We start from the raw sequence: 14,596 nt of genomic DNA, 5'->3' as shown, positions 1-14,596 counted from the left end.
AGTATAAGTTAAGCTGAACAATGGTAGTAACTCACGACAAAAGGTACAACGTAGAGAGAAAAAATATTTGGTGAAAAGTATGCAACCTATTACTGATAGTAATAGTAGTAGTAACAAAAATAGTAAAATGATAATAATAATAATAATAATAATAATAATAGTAATCAGCTCCTTAATCTTTGGTTCATCATTGGAAAATACATATACATATATATTGAAAGCAGTAAAGTATATGACCATTTAAGTCCGATGTACAAATTACTGTAAGGCAAAATAATGATGAAATCGTACACAGGCGCACACATAGATAAAAAAAACAGGAAATGAAAAAAAAGTTTTCTGATTAGCAAAAAGAAGGAAAAAGACGAAACAATGAAAGTCTTTTCTAGGATCCATATGAGTTGATTTCACAAATGGAAGTTTGATTATAAAATGAATAGTTAACGATATTGTTTTCATGGATTTGAAGATACACACAAGAAAACAGATATCTACATACATATGGAGTTGTTTTCTTTGATGCAATCCCCGTAAGAAAAGACACTGAACAAGAACAAGAATCAAGGGTACATATTGGCGAACTGTATACATCATTGAATGGATTGATGAATTCTTCTGGTTAAAACAAATGATAAATAATATTATATCTGAATAATCTGTAATACACAACATAATACCAATATGGTATACAAATGTATGCCTAATTAGCAAATAAAAATAGGAGAATAGTTCAACAGATGATTCCAGAAATGTAACTCTTAGATAATCAAATATGTATATATACAAATTGATTTTGTTAGTATATTATTTGACTTGTTTTTATTTTATTTTAATGGAACTGGGGAATTATGTCGCCGTAAATGTTTACTAAGATGATCACTACGGGTAAATCGTCGTGGACAACGTTGACAAATAAAATTACGTTCACCTGTATGAGCTCTACGGTGACGGGATAATTCATCTGAACGAGCAAATTTTCGATTACAATGATTCCAATCACAAATATAAGGTTTTTCCCCTGGGGAAGATTAAATAAAGGAAGGGGAAAAGTGTACTATACTGACAAAAAATTGGACAATTTTTCATTCAGTAAGGAAACATTGATTAGTTATAAAACAATTAACAATATAAACCAATGAAATATCAATGCAATAATAACTTTGATTTGAGTAATCAACCCTCACATGTCAAATTATCACTTGTAGTGAAATGAAAACGTCACGTTTGCATACATAAATATATATCAGGGATCGGGTTCATGTTGTGATTTGGGGTTGTCACTCTATACGGTGTTTTCGTCACCAACTGACATCAATTATAATGTAGGAAGGTTGGATTTCTGAGTTGGGTTTACTAATTACAGTCAGTGTTTTCAACACGAACTGACATCAGTTAAAGTGTAATACTTTGCCACCTTCGTTTCACGAATATGAGAAACATTGGGTGGAGATTTCGAGTAGGATTGAGAATGGGAGAATATGATCTAGCTTCACCAAACACTCTTGACTATGTATTGAATTACATCAAGTACTTCAACATACAATCTGTCTTAGGAGGAGGTTTACTTTGTTGCTTATCTTAAGCACCATCATAAATTCATTTTTCAGTTGCGTAATGCGTTTATCAACCAAATATTGCAAATTATCACTTTGTAAATAATAACACACGTTATTTATAACTTCACTTTAAATTTTGTACAAATTACATGAGGTGTTACCTTGACTCTGATTTGTTGGCTCAAGGTTGTCGGTATATATTATACTTTGACTGAAGGAAGGATGACAAAAATTTAAATTTATTAACACCATGCATTCTTTGAATTATAAATGTTGTTGATTTTTGGGGCTTACTATACAGATCGTAGGTCGAAATAAATTTTATGAAACAAATTGAAAGTTAGCGACATTACGCAATCAATTAAATTCAATGTCCTAGATGACTTGTTTATCCCGGTTTACTCACACTGAGAATTATAGGTTTGAGGAGGGCAGTGTAAGTTTACTGGAACTATGAACATTCATAATTAAACCGATAAATTGACTAGCTTTATAGCTAATTGGCCATTGAATAGTGCCCGTTTCATTTTTGTCAAACAAAACTCTATCGATTAAGTTGAAATGTGAACACGACTTCGAGTTAATTGACACTACGTAAACAATTCAAGCTGTCTAGCTTCAGACTGAGATGCTGTGTGATACGGGATTGAGTTATTTATGGAGCGTCAGATCTATTAAAGATTGCAAATACGCCTTGTTGACGAATGACAGCTATCAAGAAAACTAGATCCAGGGTTTTCTATCAACTACCTTCAATCACCTAATGAGTCTTGTTCCACACATTACTTTTAAATTCAGTCTTAATGACCTACTGTGATACTCTTAACGTAGTGATTTATTAGTATGTATATTCATCACATAGACTTTCTATTAGTTCTAATGAGATATTACTTGTAGAGTCAAATAAGTCTATAATGATGAGGTTATTCACTGATAACGTAAGATGATAACTGGATTTATATCGTGGATCGACTGAATTTAGGAAAAGTGAATACAAATTTTCTACTCACGGACTTTATAGTATTAAGCTTGCAACCAAAATAGAATGTTAGTAAGTGTGAAAATAGGACGAGACCGATATTCTGTCTTTTTTGTTACGATAACGCTAACTGATATCTTCTTACGAGCTTCCATTTGCACCATTGATTATAGCTATATCACCTTATGTTCTCAAGTTATTGTAAATGAATTAAAAGCTTGTTGTTTAGAATTTGAACCTTAAAACATTCCAGTTGGTTACATGTAATTTCTTATTTATGTATGGTGAGTCTTGATCATTTAATTCATGTATATGATCATGTGAGTTTTTGAGTCAATGTGCAGAGTAAAGTGGCTGGTTTTCCTAGTGTTCTAGTTTGACAGGCTGTAGAAGGAGACAGACGGATTCATCATGAGTCACTACTAAACATTACGATATCAATTTAGAGAAACAAAACATTAATATCATTTGTTCAGGTACAACTGACCCTAGGTACATATAAGTTTTTCATTTTATTAATAAACCTGTGGAAAATTAATGTTTTAAACCTGAATATCAACAGTATGTAAAATTGATTAGATTTTTGAAAAGTCTCCTACCTGTATGAACACGGATATGAGCTTTGAGATGAGAACTTTTGAAATAAGCTTTTGTGCAACCATCAAAGTTGCATCGATGAGATTTCACTCTTCCTAAGCCATTATTATGATTGTTATTGTTATCAATATCAATAGGATTACTATTATTACTATCCACTGGAATAGTGAGATTGGCAATGATTGCATTATTAGTATTAGTAATGTGTGGTGTCATCATAGTACAATATGAAACAGTTGAACAGTTCACATTTGAAAATACCAAATCAGTTGGTGTATCTTGTAATTTGATGCTTGATGTATCTTTAATTACAGTTGGAGTGAAATTTTGACAATTTTGGTACACATTAGTACAACATTGTTCATTACATGATGGGCTAGAAATAACTGATAAATAACTGTCACGGTTTCTCTAAAATACAAAGAAAAAATTGTTTTTTTTGACGATTTCATGAACAAGGGGTTTTCTGTGGAGATTTTTAGTAATTTTTATATATAGTTGAAATCATGAGTCAATTGAAGCTAGACCACCGTGGAAAACCTAGAAGCACTGGATGGCTCTCTCGTCCTATTTTGGGACTCCTCAGAAGTGCGCATCCACGATCCCACCTCGCGAGATTCCAACCCAGGACAGGACCTATCAGTTTAGCGCCAGAGCATTTGACTGATAAACTACTGAGCCGACCGGCATCCAACGGTGTTAATGTCTAACTTCAACCAATCCACGAAGTTGAGCAACCATTTCATCAATGTCTTCAGTGAGTTGATATCTCCCAACAGACCTGGTTGAACTCCACTGGTTACTGCTTCTCACTAGAACTCCAGGAAATACCTCATGGAGCCAGTCACTAGTGAGCATAGGACAAGGGGGTTGAACGAAAGCGCCGTCCAGTGTTTCCAGGTTTTCCGCGGTGGTCTAGCTTCAACTGACTCATGACTTCATGAACAATTGAAAATTATCAGTAATACTGATCAGGTTAAGAGATATTTACAGTTGTTTGAGAAACTTTAAAAAAATGCTTTAAGTTAATTATAACAAATAGAGTGTTTTAAAACTTCATAAACAATTGAAAACAGATCCCTTCGCTGAACTTCGTGTTTTTAATTTTTAATGTTTGAATGGGAATTATATATCAATCGAAGAAATGAAAGGACCAAATGACGATGAAGGAACTCGATGGGTTCTTACGTCACACCGTCAAGCTTGCGTTAGTGAAATGTGAGATCAAATTTTTCGAAAGCTGTATCGAAAGTAATGATTATCTTAATGATCCCCAACTGGTGCCTGTATGTAAAGAACGTACAACCTAAACAATTTTTGGACTGTATCTTAAATAATATAAATTCATATACCTGCCCTTGACATGTAACACTGTTATCTATATCAACCTGGTTGTGGTTGTAAATCGATATGCATTTTGTAATTTGCTTTCAGAATAATTTGATAACCGATTTCAGCATATTTCTTAGAAGCTTCAAGATTACAAAGATTATTTGTAACTTTAGAAACACCTATTTACTGTATACGAACGAATGAAGCACAAAATTAACTCAGTAGTTTAGTGGGTCAACTTAACGACATGACGGTGAACGGTGATAGATACTTCTTATTTGTTGTCTGAACAGTTACATAACCATCATTATCATCCTTAATAACATCATTGTTTTCAATCATTTTTGAACGTAAACCCTTACATCAATCAAGCCTGAACATAGCTGATATTACAACAGTTTCGACATTGGATTAAATACTGGGTGCATTTATCTGAAGTTATAAAATAATATCTCAATATCCATACACTTTTACGATAGGGAGCGCATACTACTTATTAAGAAGTAGTAGTGTCACAAAAACACCGATTACGTAAATGTTCCAAATAGGATTGATGAAGAAATACAAATGACAAACAGTTACAATCATGTAGATCAAAAGTAGTGCGTCTGAGGATAGTGCTGACTATCAGCTGAAAACTGAATAAGTATTGAACTGTTGTTATTGTTTTATTTAAAAGCCTTTTACTATACCGTTTATGTTTTTCTACTGTCAGGCATTTCTAGAACACAAAACTTCACTGGACTTTTCGTAAATTAAAAGCTGATAAAATCTATTCCAATAACCCAAGTGACAAAGATACAATAGTCAATTAATTACGGTTTATATAGTATCGTATTACATCACGGTTAGTCTACTAGAGCTGATTGGTTTGAAAATGAACCAGTTAACGTATTCTGATTTGAGGCTAACCAGAGATAGATAGAATTCTACCCTGCTAACAATTACATACTCCTTAATTTATACAGATTTGAACCCAATATGTATCAAGATTTGTTTGATATTGATAGTTTAAATTCTAGTCAAAAACTTGATTTTCCTCTAATCCTATCAACACTTTCCAGAATAGTTTAGGAATTATCATTCCTCATAAGAAAAGTAAAGGAAAAAGACAAAAGAAACTTACAGATGTTATTGTTTCATTCATAGGTTGTCTATCAACCATTTTATCATAATAATAAGTTAGTGTACATTGAGGAATATCATTTAAATCATATCGTAAAAGCTGTGAATCTGAATTAGATGATCGAAATGTATCATCTGTTGTCGTTGATGATGATAATGATGAATGCACTAATGTTGTAAGATCAGAGTTAGTATGAAGTAACCGATTCAAAATGTATTGGTGTTGTTCAACACTGTTGTGATTATCATTTTCACAATTTAAAGACGTAGAAGCTGTAGGAGAAAGTTCACAATCATTCCAAAGAGTAAAACTAACTCGGTTATCGGATTGTTGATCAATAATACATTGATTTGTTTGATTAATCAATGGGATATGCTTAGAATTAGAAGAATTTTCATCCATTTGTTGAAATGACTTAGATGGCAGGTGAGATTCATCAGTAATAATAGGTAGATTATTTGACCAATTAGTGTTTAAATTATTCATAGAAGATTGATGATTGTAGAAAGATACTTGTTCTTTGCTTGGTGTTTCTAAAGGAGGATTTGATATCTAAGAGTGTTTTTTAAAAGTCCAAAGAAAAAAATACACAAACATTAAAGTAAATACAGTCATATTCGATTATTATTTAAAATGGTAATGACTATCAATGAGTTGAATGAATAAAACATTGATTGTTGAAATTTAATTAGTTATTATCACAAAATTAATGTTTAAACGTTTTATTAGTAAACAAGTATTTAAGATTTTAAGTAGCTATCAGGACTTAGTGGGCGAGTGGATAACTAGGTGGCGTTTGAAGCGAAAAGTACTGGGTTCGAGTCTCAGAGTGAACATCAACTCTGAGATGCAGGTACATCCAGCTGACGAGTCCCAAATAGGATGAAACGCGCGTCCCGGATTCCACTGCTAGCCACTATCCATCTTTGATTACCATATTTAGGGTTTCGTCTATCTGAAGAGCACTGATAATTTTTAAATATAGAGGGTTTACAACTCCACCTGTATCTCTTCTAAAGTTACTGCCAGTCCCAAGCCCCGGTAAAAGAGGGGGATTGGGCATGGGATTAGCGACCCCATCCCGTAGAAAACTAACGCGCTAAAAAATCGCTAATTGAATTAAACAATTTAAACCATTTAAACTCTGCTTTGGGAGTTGAAGGGAGAGTTATGACGTCTCATGATGAAAACCGAGATTCTTCTGAAGTCACGAAGCCGATACCCCTTCTAACAACCAGAGCAACAATCAAAATAGGTACATGGAACGTCCGGGCAATGTGGGAGACCAGGAAGACCAGTCAAATAGCAATTGAAATGAGAAAATACAAATTGGCAGTACTTGGAATCAGCGAAACCCATTGGACACAAGCTGGACAACAAAGGCTATGTACAGGAGAGATGCTGCTGTACTCTGGTCACGAAGAGGAAAATGTTGCACACACTCAGGGAGTTGCTCTAATGCTGCCCAAAGAAGCACGAAATGCACTTGTAGGATGGGAATCTCATGGATCCAGAATTATCAAAGTATCCTCCAAAATAAAAAAGGAGGGAATCACAATGAATGTTATCCGATGTTATGCACCCACGAATGATAGCAACGACGACGATAAAGATCAGCTCTATGAAAAGCTGCAATCAATCATAGCGAAGTGTTCAAAAAAGGACCTCACCATCCTGATGGGAGATCTACATGCTAAAGTCGGAGTGGACAACACAGGATATGACGATATAATTGGACGACATGGACTAGGAGATAAATGAAAGTGGAGAGAGATTTGCAAATCTATGTGCATTGAACAAATTGGTTATAGGCGGCACAATATCCCCACACAAGCGCATACACAAAGCTGCATGGATCTCACCGGACCACACCACAGAGAACAATATAGATCATATTTGCATTAATAAAAAATTCCGAAGGACAATGAAAGATGTGAGAACCAGGGGAGGAGCTGAGAGGAGCTATACTGAAGCAATCGGGACAGGATGCACGTATTTCAACTAAGGCTGATCAAATTCAAGTCAAAATATCAATAGCGGGACAATCCGAACTATTACAAATTAAATCAAAGAGTTCCCTCTCTTTATTAGATAGAATCTACTCTAATAGTCTGATGGATCACAATTTATTTTCAGACCAATAGTTGGTCGGTTAGTCAATCAGTACTAAACCACGAAGAAATTTTAAATAAATGTAGGTTTGAACAAGCTCAAATATTTCTCGTCGTTGCCCCCAAATGCCCTGGTACGGCCGAGAGTGGGGAGAGTCCGCTCTCCCTCTCCAAATGCTCTCATATGGCCACGCGAATATATATCCTCTGACAGGGAAGTCCCACTCACTGCCTTCTCGTACCACTGGTGTTTACGAAATTGAGAGGACGAAAAGCGAATGTCCGGCGATTCAACCGGGTTGGTGGACAAAGCGAGTCCACCGAGGGGAGTTGGAAAACCCTCATTCCAAACCAATGGTGCACATGGGCTAACTCCAGTATCCTGAAGGAACAAATGGCGTATGAATCAATCGTTGGTCACTGGATAACATGGGACTGCATCTCCTCACGATGCTCCACTGTTTTGTGGATCAGATCTTTAGGTTAAAGGCTCCGGGTGTGGCCCCCTAAGAAAACCACCTGCTTCAGTCTGGGCACCTGGGCAGTATCACAGCCCTCACACAAATCAAATGAGATTTGTGTGGCGCATATTTATCTGGTGCTTCCTTGTACCAATATTTGTGTGTTTAAATAAATAAATAAATAAATACTTCTCGTCAGCATAACGATTGGAGATAAAAAAGAGAAATGAAGCAGTTTAAATCATAGTATTAACAGCAATACTAAAAAGCGATCATAGAGAGCAGTTGATAGTTTAAAATCTATGAAGATTCTAGTCTTCACAAAACCCTATACTGATAATAAACACATCCTCACAAGTGATTAACTTCTTAATGGATTTCCTGGACTTCTACTAAAAAACCATGACCAGTGGAGTTCAGTCATGTAGAATGTGGGACAGTTATTCACCACAAGCAATAGGAGATGATAGCGCAATATCGTGATAAGATTGGAGTTAAACAATGACAGCGTTGGATGGTAGCTCAATAGTCTAGAAGTTAAGCATTCGTGTGCGAGACAGGTCTTGGTTTCCATTCCCGGATCCAGGGATGTGGAGACATACTACTGAAGTATCCCATAGCTAAACTAAAAGTTTGTATAGTGCTTCCATGTTTTCAATGATTGTCCAAGATCAGTTTGTGATTTAAAATCGATTAAAAACATATAGAAGTCGGCTCAAGAATGATAAGGAAAATAGAAGAATAAGAGCTATGGATTCCTATTAAAACTCAATATCAAAATTTCCGTAGTTATCAGATAAACAGGTAGAACATTCATTGAATAGTACCACATCACAGCAAGATTTTGGTCAAATAACTTCCGTCTTTTACTAAACATGCAATGGCTATACAGTATTGGGCATGACATTAGTCGAAATGAGTTGTCAACCTTATATACTGACTTATCTTCCATACCTTAAATACTTTAGCCAATTGACAAGTCATTTATAGGATGAGATTTGGCTCTAAGAAGGGACAGAAGTAGAATTTAATTCCGAACTTATCTGACTTGACTTGGTGGCTTTGTTATTTTGAGGGAAATTCTAAGAGCCATGAAGGATAGCTTGAAACTAACTAAAACATAGGTACGGAATGAGTATAATTTACCAATGTTAGCCACTGATACGCCTAATATTGATAAACATGATGGAGGAAGTAAAGTACTTGGAAGAACTAATCAAATTTTGGTCCGAAATTTATCATTGCACTTCGTGATAAAAACTCTAACAACTCATGCATAAGTGCTCATTATTCATATAAAATCTGTGCAATATATTCCTTTCTTTATAATAAGTAATTTTATAACTACAATTTGCATTCTCGCTGGCTAAAATATAGTTTGAAGTCATTCATATACTTTACTCACACCAACATGAAAAAAATAGAGAACTCTAGGGACGACATTCAGTGATTCTTTGGATCTTGACGAGAAAGAGCTCTGTAGTTTTACACTGATCAATGGGTATTCTTAGGCTTACCCTAATTCCTAATCGTAATCATAACTTACAGGCCCTACTCGTATACATAACTCTTTTTCATTTAATTTAATAAATAATTCAGCAAGTAACAACGCCACATTATTCATGACAAAATTGTTTAGCCATTCTGTTTTAATCACTTTCTTAGCATAACTTTCTTAGTACTGACTTCTGATTGGTTGATGGGTCGTCCAGGGTCAGAGGTATAGCCTACTTCTAATGGAAGCAATTAAAGGGTAAAGATAAACTCCACTCTCGTTTCCAATTTGGAACTTGTACCTAGCAACCAAACAAAATGAATCGGGAATTATTATTTACACTATCATAATCAGTGATGGAGGGCGTATTTCATTTTCTATCCTTTATGCTGGCTTACATGGAAAATATAGTTTTCTATGGCGAAAATACCACTCCATCACGCTATGGACGTGTTAAGTGTAGGGCAGTCAGTAATGATAGAAGAAAACTTACAATTCGGAAAATTCATACCTCCAATTAATTGTATAATAGAAATTATTCCAAAATATTTACAATTGGGTAACTAAATCAAAGAAAACATAACCGTAATTACTGACTACGATATACTTAGATGACTTGACAACGTGGAGTTTATCCCCAGCCCAATTAAATTATTACAAAGTAAGAAATACTTTAAGGGAGATATTTTAATTTAGAATATGTAAATAAATTGTGAAAAATTACTTTTCATGGAGTGCATTAAGTATTGTGATAAACTTTAGAGATAGATTTCGATAGGCTCTCGTGTAAATATGGTCTGCAGTAAAAAAATGGAAAATTTAACTTGGCGACGATGTATAGTTCCTTAATTAGTCGACACACGCTAATTGAGTAAAACGTTTCACCAAACTGAAATAAAAATAATAGGTTCTCAGTAAAAAATATAACCGGTGAGACTGGTGTTTATGGACAACCTTTGGGTGATATTAAAGTGACCATAAGAAACTTGGACAATTTACTAGGTTCGAAATAGGGTTATAAATTAGCAAGAATTAAAATTAAGATTTAGGGTTTTCACCATATTCTGATATCAGTCATAATGTCAAAAATGAATGATATCCATTCACTCATATGAATGTATGGATTCAATACACGCAGTCTTAGACCTGGTCGGTTAGTGTCATCAAATTGTAATTCATCCATGAATAGATCCACTGTTGTTCTATGATTTAAAACTGAATAAAAGTGGGTTTAAACAGCCTATATCAACAATAGGGAAAGATTTTTCCAAACTATTCAATGATGTCGTCATTAACCTAATTTTTTCAAGAGGTGAGAAGTCAGTATATATATATATAACCTATGGTAAAATACAAGTCTACGGACTAAATAGAAGTATTAGGCTGTGCTATCGACTTCATCTTCCAATGTTTCATTCTTAAAATATTATTCATAATAATAAAAATATTAATACTTAGTATAACTAACTCACTTGCACATTAGGTGTATTCAAGATAGAGTTAAATGAACTGACATTTTGCTGAGGAATAGTTTCCGGAATTTGTTGCACCTTATCGAAATTAATTGATGATAGTGACTTCTTATTAGTTAAAGATTTAATTCGGTGAAGTTTAAATTTTATATTCCGATGTAAATTTTTATCTAATGATGTTAAGTAGGATTGAGATTTATTCCTTTGTTCATTTTCTTCTGTTTTTTGTATAACTGACTCTTTAAACATATTTCGATGATATTGAAAACAATAAGAATTTTGGTTTATTGATAATTTATTTTGTGGAAATATTGAACCTTTGGCCAGTGATAATAAAACTTCAGCAGCTTGCAATTCATTAATCTGTAAAACAAACCTCGCATAATTAGTAAAAAGAAAAAAAGATAAATACGATAGCAAATATACAATGTTGTTTGAAATAGTTGAAAACTAACTTCATCGAATCCCGAATCTACTGTCGCTCCAGGTAAGGATATAGATTCGTAGGCTATACCCATGAGTAAAACTAGAGTTCGCGTGGTAGTTTAGATGGAATGACGTAAATTTATAACCACGTTAATTTATCATTTGGCACGCCCCATCACTTGTATCCGAAATTTAGCTGACCAATGAATAGACTAAGGATATTAAATATTAATTAATTCAGCCAATCAAAATTGAGTCAGCTGGCAGTCACGCATTTAGGGCGTGTCAATTACGTGGATGTTTGTCCTTGAAGTGGTCAAGGTCATATGATCTAACTTAAAAATATACATTACAATTATTGGTTAATTATTTTGTGGGCGTATCATTTATTTTTCATACCCAAAAACCGTGATACAAAATCACAAAAATGAGCGTGATTGTAGTGTTATGGCGTAGTGAACGCTACTTTTAGTGAAACATGTAGTGATTTGGTTAATAATTGTCTGTTGGCTAAACTCTTCATTCTAATGTTTGTAGTAAATTAAACGATATTGATGACCGATCTTCAGTTACGTTCGCTACTAAACCTTTTCAGTCATAAAAATACGCTACGTAAATTTACAGTGCATAAGTCATTTATCCAGTGATAGATAAAGTTACTTTAGATGAAAATAAGTTTAATTTATCCGAAACACTGCACAAAAGATGTTGAACGTTGGAATCACATCTAATTATTGTCAATCAAATAATCTGATAATTCCATTAAGTTATTTGAGTTGTTATTGGATTACATTATGATTAGTCAGTGTATGGTTGTAACAATTAATGATATAGACACAGGTTTCAGTTCGGAATTATGTTATGGTGAATGAATCCCAGTAAATATAAATTAGTTTTAGAGCTTCAACTTTCATTTATTAATTATTTAATAAGATTCTAGATATTGATAAGCAGTAGAAGCCAGGATAGGTGTTTTTATCCCTCTATGGAAACCTATCTTCTCATTAACATTAAAATACATTTAGATGAGGACTCCCAAAGCAGACGGGAGCTTGTAATAGCCAAAGCTCCATCTGTGATGAGAATATAAATACTCATTCCTACGTAGTTTAAACCATTTCACCGTTACAAATCTATATTAGTGAGTTTTCCTTCCACTTACACCAGTTACCAAATTAGGAATCTTTTTCAAAATTTACCTTTTTTCAGAAACCACTCAAGAACATAAATACATTTGTCTGATAGAAATCCAAACAAATAGTATGTGTGTACTTTGTGTGAAGCATATATGAAGTTTAAAATTTTATTGAGATTTAAAAAAATCTCACATTTCAGATTAACATTACAGTTTTTAAAACAATAGTGTATATAGTGGGATATAGGATGTGTGTTTTGTGCTATTCAGACAGGACACATCAAGTAAATCACATCGCATCAAGGAGCATGTACATTAAGGAAGGCTAATCAAATACAGACGGAAAATACTCTTATAACTAGTAATAAATAGTATATCTGTTGATGTTGGCAGTCGTGACTCAGTACAGTAGCCTATATATTTATGATTAAATGCATTAGTTTGTAAGTATAATACTTTCTCACATTATCCAACTGATATTCATCAACATAATTAACTATAATAGTCAGACTATTTCTATCGTATTAAAAAGTCACTTACATGTCAACTAACAATTGAATTGAATTCGAAATATTTTTATTGTCTCAATTAGTTACAAAGCTTTAAATGATAGATAGATAGATAATAGACAGAAATATAGAAAAAAAATTGGAAACCATAATATTGGAAGTAAATAAACAACAACAACAACAATTAGAAAAACATGATTTATTCATTTATCCATTCATTATTTGAAATATTGAATCAATTTAATCATTTTCAATTTATGTCAATCATTTAATTAATCAATAAATATTATTGATTTTTATTATATTTTGGCGCGTATATATTCAAAATGTTTATAACATAATTTCAAAGAAAAAGAAAGTATGTTGACGAGATTTCATGAGAGTAAGACAAATTGGATCATGGAGAGGTTTAAAAGCTAAGAGAATTTTTTGTTAAATAAATATTGTTTTAAAATAAACTACATTTAAGGTATAAATAATGAAATGGGAGAAATTATGTCATTCACTTAAATGATTTGTGGCCTAGCTTCAATTGACTCATGATTATAACTATGAAAATACTGAAATATCCACAAAATCCCTTCTGATCTATAATCATATGCTCACTAGTGACTGAATTCAAGAGATATTTCCTGGAGTTCTAGTGTGAAGCAGTGACCAGTGAAGTTCAACCAGGTCTGTTGTAGAGATATCAACTCACAGAAGACAGTTGGTGAACGGTTGCTCAATTTTGTGGATTAGTTGAAGTTAGACATTAACACCGTTGAATGCCGGCTCAGTGGTCTAGTGGTTAAGTGCTCAGGTGTGAGACTGGTATGTCCTGGGTTCGAATCTCGCGAGGTGGGATCGTGGATGCACACTGCTGAGGAGTCCCATAATAGAACGAGAGGGCCGTCCAGTGCTTCCAGGTTTTCCTTGGTGGTCTAGCTTCAATCGACTCATGATTTTAACTATGAAAATACTGAAATCTCCACAAAAACCCCTCTGAAACAAAAAAAGAATGTTGACGAGATTTCAAGAGTGCATGACGAATTGGATAATAGAGAGTTTTAAAAGCTAAGAGAATTTTTGTTGAATAAATATTGTTTTAAAATAAACTACATTCAAGGTATAAATAATGAAATGGGAGAAATTATGTCATTCACTTAAATGATTTGTCTTATATACTTTAATGATTATGATAATTTTATTTCAGAGGGGTTTTTGTGGATACTATAGTAATTTTAATAGTTGAGATCATGAGTTGATTGAAGCTAGACCACTATGAAAAACCTAGAAGCACTGGACAGCCGTTTGGTCCTATTTTGGGACTCCTCGGCAGTGCGCATCCACGATCTTGGTCCCGTCCATTACTTCCAGGTTTTCCATGGTGGTCTAGCTTCAATTGACTCATGATC

At 33.7% G+C, this 14,596-nt stretch overlaps 1 protein-coding gene across 1 annotated transcript; it reads right to left on the bottom strand.

The window, feature by feature from the left end:
- Positions 1 to 824: 824 nt before the first annotated feature.
- Smp_172460 (hypothetical protein) lies at positions 825 to 11,647 on the bottom strand (the record flags this gene model as incomplete). Its single annotated transcript, XM_018798203.1, has 5 exons — positions 825 to 1,018; positions 3,135 to 3,543; positions 5,591 to 6,142; positions 11,130 to 11,492; positions 11,585 to 11,647. The coding sequence occupies 5 exons, from the start codon at positions 11,645 to 11,647 to the stop codon at positions 825 to 827; spliced, it is 1,581 nt and encodes a 526-aa protein (XP_018653168.1).
- Between the last annotated feature and the right edge of the window lie 2,949 nt (positions 11,648 to 14,596).

Source organism: Schistosoma mansoni, chromosome 6, assembly GCF_000237925.1.
Source record: "Schistosoma mansoni strain Puerto Rico chromosome 6, complete genome".
NCBI lineage: Eukaryota > Metazoa > Platyhelminthes > Trematoda > Strigeidida > Schistosomatidae > Schistosoma > Schistosoma mansoni.
Note: the sequence above shows the minus strand (reverse complement) of the source record. Positions and strands in the feature narration are given on the sequence as shown.